This window comes from Sinocyclocheilus rhinocerous, unplaced genomic scaffold (assembly GCF_001515625.1).
Source record: "Sinocyclocheilus rhinocerous isolate Xijiao unplaced genomic scaffold, SAMN03320098_v1.1 scaffold82, whole genome shotgun sequence".
Lineage (NCBI taxonomy): Eukaryota > Metazoa > Chordata > Actinopteri > Cypriniformes > Cyprinidae > Sinocyclocheilus > Sinocyclocheilus rhinocerous.
Window position 1 is genome coordinate 1,050,203 of NW_015644168.1, and position 6,669 is coordinate 1,056,871.

Sequence of the window (6,669 nt, forward strand, 5' to 3'; positions counted from 1 at the left end):
CATCCATCATAGACACCATGTTTGGGTGAGTTGTGAAAATTAGGACTGCTTTTACTTTTTACTGTAGTTACTAATTATTGTCATGTGTTCTTTAACAATACAAAACATTAAATGAATACTTTTATTCAGCAAGGATGCTTGATCAAAAGTACCAGCAAGACATTTATAATGTCACAAAAGATTTCTATTTCAAATAAATGCTGTTCACTGAAATTTTTATTCAAAGAAATATGGAGTAATGATGCTGAAAATTAATCTTTGCATCACAGGAATAAATTGCATTTTAAAATATATTCAGATAGTAAACTGATTCAATCATGAAAAGTGGCCATGACTAGAATGGAACTTGTCCTAGAAGTGAGGTTGCAGCTGTTAATAGAGGACTATAGACGAACCATACACAATAACACCAGGAATGAGTATTAAGAATGTAAGCAGTGTTGACTTTAAACCAAGACACAGCACACTGGATACACAATAAGCCTGATGATGGAAGTAGAAGGCATAATAGGACATGCTATTCCATGTGGTTAGAGCAATTATAATGAAACCAATGGTGAAACATCAAAAGCTCGCTATATTTGCAGAACACAATAATTATTTTTGTATTCAGTGAGTATTATTCAGTAAGTAGTATTAACCTTCAATAGGATTTTTAGAATTGCATTTCAGTAAATACTCTTAATTTATGTGTAAAAACAGTTGTTTAAAATAAATAAAAGGACTTAGGGACAAAAGAGTGTTTACCCTTGATGTGAAGTACACTATATCAAAAGTTTGGGGTCGGTGAGAGTTTTTAAAGGGGTCATATGATGCTGCTAAAAAGAACATTATTTTGTGTATTTGGTGTAATGAAATGTGTTTATGCGGTTTAAAGTAAAAAAAAACACATTATTTTCCACATACTGTACATTAATTTTAAAATGCAATTTATTCCTGTGATGCAAACCTGAATTTGTCATCATTATTCCCGTCTTTAGTGTCACATGATCCTTCAGAAATCATTCTAATATGCTGATTTGGTGGACAAGAAACATTTCGTATTATTTTCAATGTTAAAAACAGTTATGGATGCCACAATTACGTAATCGTTCAAAGCGGCAATTAATCGTTCAAAGTCCACTTATGTTGTTCTGCACGCTTAAGATGCGTTTTTTTCTTTCTACATGTTATCTTAAGGGTTTTTCCCATTATTTTAATTTTAGTATAACATTATAATACCATTCATATTTTTACTCTTTTTATAATTTAAAGGGGTCATATGATGCTATTTCAATTTTTCCTTTCTCTTTGGAGTGTTACAAGCTCTTGGTGCATAAAGAAGATCTGTAAAGTTGCAAAGACTAAAGTCTCAAATCCAAAGAGATATTCTTTATAAAAGTTAAGAGTCAGCCACACCTTCAGTTAAGTGTTTTCAGCTTGTTTATTTTCATATAAAAATACGGCATGCGGTTGCATCAAACAATGGTATAAACAGCATTTAATGTAAATTGTGATAATCGTAATTAATCGCAATTACAATTTCAAGGGAATAATCGACAATTATGATTTTTGTCTTAATCGTGCAGCCCTACTTCTTAATATTTTTCATGGAAATTGTGATACATGTCCTTTACGAATAGTTAAAAAAGTATTTATACTGAATAAAAGTATGAATTCCAAAAAGGTCTTACTGACCCCAAACTTTTGAACGGAAGTGTGCTTTGTTCACTATGAAACACTGGCCTACAATTGTGTCTTTCATAAACGTTGGTTGTCTCAGTTATCTCAGACTGCCGTCACATGACACTGTTCATGACCTATATTCTATTTAATTTGCATCAAAAAATGTGCCTAGACAAAAAGTCCCACCTGAGCTGGAATTCATGGAATAAAAGGAAACTTTTATGAAACAAAGGCTTTGGATTTTGCTATTACCATGCAGTGAAGCCAAATATAAACTGCCAGTCCCCAATGAGATTTTCAAGGACGTCTAAACAGTTTTATTGTCTGTGTAGTTTTCTCTTTGCCACTGCATATTTGAGACCACATATTTAATAACAATGATCAGGATGTTCTAATGTCAATTAAACTTAAATTAATTTTATTATTTTTTACAAACTGTCACACATTAACAGTGCTAAGTAATGAGAGACTAGAATAATCGTTCCTCTTCCAATCAGACCTGCTTTTGGTGTGAACTTAAGACATTTAAGTCAATGAGCAATGAAAGTAGCTAGACTAGTAAATGAGTGAACTCCACCTGGGTTTAGCAGTTAACATTCATTCTATGATGACATGCATGATGCATGAAAAGCAGCTGATCACTGCTGAATAAGTGGGATATCCCGGAGTCATTTTCAGGTTTCATCTGTGGGGGTGTTGTCTCATAGTAAAGCTAACTGCTGTAAGCATGTCGTAACAGATCTGTGGAATGCGTGCATCTCTACACACACCACACAAATATACAATAACATGCTGTGGTGTGGATCATTCAACTCAAAAATGATTCATGAAGGCATTGAAACATCAGTTCTTCTCATGTGCACCAAAACACTTAATCTGCTCACTTAACCAACCCATTTAATTAGTAGTGTTGCATACACAACAGTGCTCAGCTACAAGTTAGCCATAATGTAATGTTTTAAACTATGTCAAAATCTATATGGAATCTATACAATAGATTTGATCATTTATATCTTATAACTCAGTCATTTTATAGTATTTACAGATATTTATCATACATTTACTTTTACAATAAACACATAAAACTTGAAACCACACTACGTGCAGGATATTTTGAACTGGTTCATTTATAAAAACCTTTTTGAATGAACCAACTTTTTTGCAACACTACATCTGACAGAAAGAGAGATGGCATTTGATTATTTTGAAAACATCTGCGCGACTATCAAACTGCTGAATAATGCAGTTAAGTTGTGTCACTATTTTTACCTTCAAGCACGTCCAAACTAGTGGCAGACCGATATTTGAGATCTCTAGAGATTTTAAAAACAGACCTATCAAAGGGTGAACATTATGTTTTCACATATTCTTTAGTAAAATTTGTGTTAATCTGAGTAAATATTTTGTAAAAAGGAATATTAATTTTATTTTTGCAATGTAGTGCATGTCACATTTGCTAGTATAATACACTTGGTATTATACAGGTCAACGGTCACGTAATACACTGAAAAAATGTTGATGCAGGATTTAAGACAAATTTCACTCAGAAATTGCTAGTAAATTTCACAAATGGCAAGTAACATTGAATTAAAATTAATATTTGAAGTACAAAAACTGAAATAGTATTTTCTTTTTTGTGTAATAAAAAAGAATACCAATGCATGTACTTAAAGACAGCAAATGAGACATACACTATGCACTTTAGTGTATGTCTCATTTGCTGTCTTTAAATAGTACAAAACATTTATTGGTGTTGGTCAACAGTCACCTAGTACATGGTGTAAATGGTGTAGGATATACTACAATTTTCACTCACAAATGGCAACTAACATACTAAATGAAACATGAAATGTTTACACATAAAAACTGAAAATGTACTTCAATAAACTTTATTTACAACCATTTTTACAGTGTACCCTAGATTGTGGTATCCACATTGGCTGCTGAAAAACCCTTGTTGGTCACCGCCACATAAAACCAAACAATTCACCAGAAGTGACTGTTTGTAAAAAAATGACTGTGAATTTAACGGTAAAATACTGTAAAAATTCTACAGTAAAAACCTGTTAAATGGTTAACGGTAAATTCCCCTACTATATACAGTGAAAAACTGTATTGGACATTACATGTATCGGACATTAAATTTACGGTAGTATACCATTTTTGGAAGTGAAAAAGACCGTATAATTTACAGTGAATAACCGTAAATTGACATTCCCAGAATTCCCTGCGTTACATTTCAAATTTGATGTTTTTTTGTTGAAATAACTATGTTTCTTCTTTATAATAGCATACAATACAACCAAATACAATATAGCCTAATAGACCTACAATAATACAATTTATTAATATCAGATATTAATATATCATAAAAAGGTGAAGTCCGAATCTATTTGGTAAACTGAACTTAAAATGAGATACAGTACAGAAATTAAACAACTAAATTAATATTCAAAAGGCAATCTCAGAATGAAGATACCAAAAGATCTGATCGAGTTGTACAAATATTCATCAGGAATGGATATGGGTTAGTCTCTGTCCATCTGTCAGAGAACAAATTGTCAAGCTTGTCAGTCTCGTGTACAATGGGTCAGCAAATGCAAATACAATCAATTGTTGTAAATACTGTGTGTTACGTAATCTCTTGCAGCTTCTGCAAACAGTACAAATGAAATACTATATTCAACATTCACAGTTTCACTGCCACAAAACATTGTGTTATTATTCTGAATTATGTTTATGATAAAAATGATTTTATATACACAGATAAATGTTTAGATGAATTAACTTATTGACCCTTGAAGGTAAGCAACATCAACTGCACAATCTACAGCACACAGTAACTAGCAAACACTCTGATATTTCATATATAAGATTGTACAGTATACAGTGCAACAGAATGTGGGAAAACATAAATGAGTTGCGCGTACACAGATGGCAGATGACATGAAAAGCTTCTCTGTCAGATTTATTGACTATTGGATTGTGTAAATGTGGTGTGATGGGAGAAGCAGACAGTCTATTGTGTAATAGCAGCAGGCGGAAAAACATCATGTTGACTTTTCTGCCCGCTGCTACTGATTTTACACGGACCACCTGAAGATCTGTGTTTATGCTCACATGGACATGACAATCAGGGACTTGCTGTGTGACATTACTTCATCTAATACAATCTTGGATACAGAATTGTTTTACTTTTTGGGTCGTTTTTTTTTTTATTCAGTGTATCCCTTAAGATGACAGTTACCTATAATCACCAGAGACATTAACTGCTGCTGTAGACTGGAAGCACTTCATTTAAAGTCTTGTGAATGTCTATTGACACCCTATCCTCACATACGACAATGAAGCGCAGCTAATCCAGTCAGCAGAACGACTTAAACACGCACGTCTATTGATGATCAATAGAAATGAAATCCCCTACACATGCACCGATTGAGATGAAAAGAAAAGGAATAAATGTCAGCAGACCACCCCAGCTTGTTCTTATGGAGTTACTACAGACAGCAAATGACATTTTAAACAAATCATGGAGTGAAACCTCTTGAGGTGACAGTGGTGGCACACTTTTAAGTTTGGTAACATTACATTGGTAGCATAAAGAGATTAATGCACTTAAACATTAGGTTGTGCAATGTCATTACATCTTATAGTCAACCTACAAGGCCTTTCAGATCAAAATAAAGAAATGAATGTAGCCAATTTTCCAACACATTTTGAGGCTTGGAAACCAAACTTGTACGATTTCCTGATATTTACAGGTTTTCTATGAGCGTGGGAGCCTTGATATTAATAGACATAAGTGGTAGCAATGCCAATACCACCATAACCACACTCTTATTTATAGTTTCAAACTTCCAGCCCTTGCAGATCTTGATATCCTTCTACTAAACAGGCTGACACAACATGAATTCATGTGATAAAAATGACCACAGCACAGCTTTTAGGACAGATATGTTATATTTCAGTAAACATTACGTGTTTAAGGCTGCTTAAAAGGTTAAAAATATATTAAGTTGTTAATATGGTAAAGGCCGGATGAATCTTACCGAAGAACCAGGAGTGTAACGCATTCCTTCATCCATAGGGTCCATTTCTGAGAGACCACCAGGAGAATAACTATCAGTAGACGTTTCTTCTCAGACTTCCACTTCTGCTGACAAAATAAAACGAGTATTTGTGTATTGTAAGAAAAAAACACAGGCTTGTTATTCTCAGCTGAAATCAAACAACAACACGCCCATTACAAGTGCACGCGGAACAAAATATAAATTAAAGCGTCCTAACAACAAAATGTCGAACAAACTAAGACGTGTATGTCTCAAAAACGAAATTAGAGGATTAAAATGAGGCACATTTGATCTTCCGTAGAGAGAAGATTGTTTCGGCTACCTGTGAGACGAGAGAGATATTTCCGGAGATTCGCGGTACAATGAGAGTGACTAACTCAAGCGATACTTGCTCTACAGGTGAGCGCTTCCCACAAATAACACTTTAAATCCCAATCTCTAAACTACAAAATAGCCCTAAATACATCAAAGTACGGTGACCACATGCGTTAATATTTTAAAACAACTGCAAGGTGTATTTTAAGCATAGATATGACTGTAGAAATTCAGTATCGATATGTGTTTCTGCTACGGAGTGAATCACCTTCCGCGGGCGTCTTCTATATGTCGGAATCTATTGTGCTGCCTACTTAGACCGCATGGTTGGCAATCATGCTCCGGAATGCGCCTATGGGACCGAAAAGACTGTCTAGGTAGGGCGCGTAGTAGAATTTGAGACAAAGTCTCAAATGCAGTTTACCTCGGCGTGATACAAAACTAGACATGCAGGTTTCTGTTGCATAAAAATGGCGTTTCCACGAAGTAGAGCTCACTGGAAAAACCGAGCAGATTTTAAGATATAGAAATGAAAACCGTTTACAAAAACTAGGCGGTAGACCAATAGAAATCAAATATCGGTTTAATAATAACAATATATATATATATATATATATAT

General features: G+C 34.0%; 1 protein-coding gene across 3 annotated transcripts in view; it reads right to left on the reverse strand.

The window, feature by feature from the left end:
* Positions 1 to 6,520, reverse strand: part of LOC107758079 (suppressor of tumorigenicity 14 protein homolog) — a 31,600-nt gene extending 25,080 nt beyond the window's left edge. The window contains exons 1-2 of one of the 3 annotated variants that reach the window (XM_016575733.1): positions 6,319 to 6,520; positions 5,715 to 5,818 (exon numbers count right to left, since the gene is read on the reverse strand). In XM_016575733.1, the coding sequence (XP_016431219.1) occupies positions 5,715 to 5,759 (45 nt within the window). In that variant the 5' untranslated portion in view covers positions 5,760 to 5,818; positions 6,319 to 6,520. Of the gene's footprint in view, positions 1 to 5,714; positions 5,822 to 6,057; positions 6,297 to 6,318 lie in introns of those variants that run through there. The other 2 variants (XM_016575730.1, XM_016575731.1) reach the window with 2 other exon arrangements.
* Between the last annotated feature and the right edge of the window lie 149 nt (positions 6,521 to 6,669).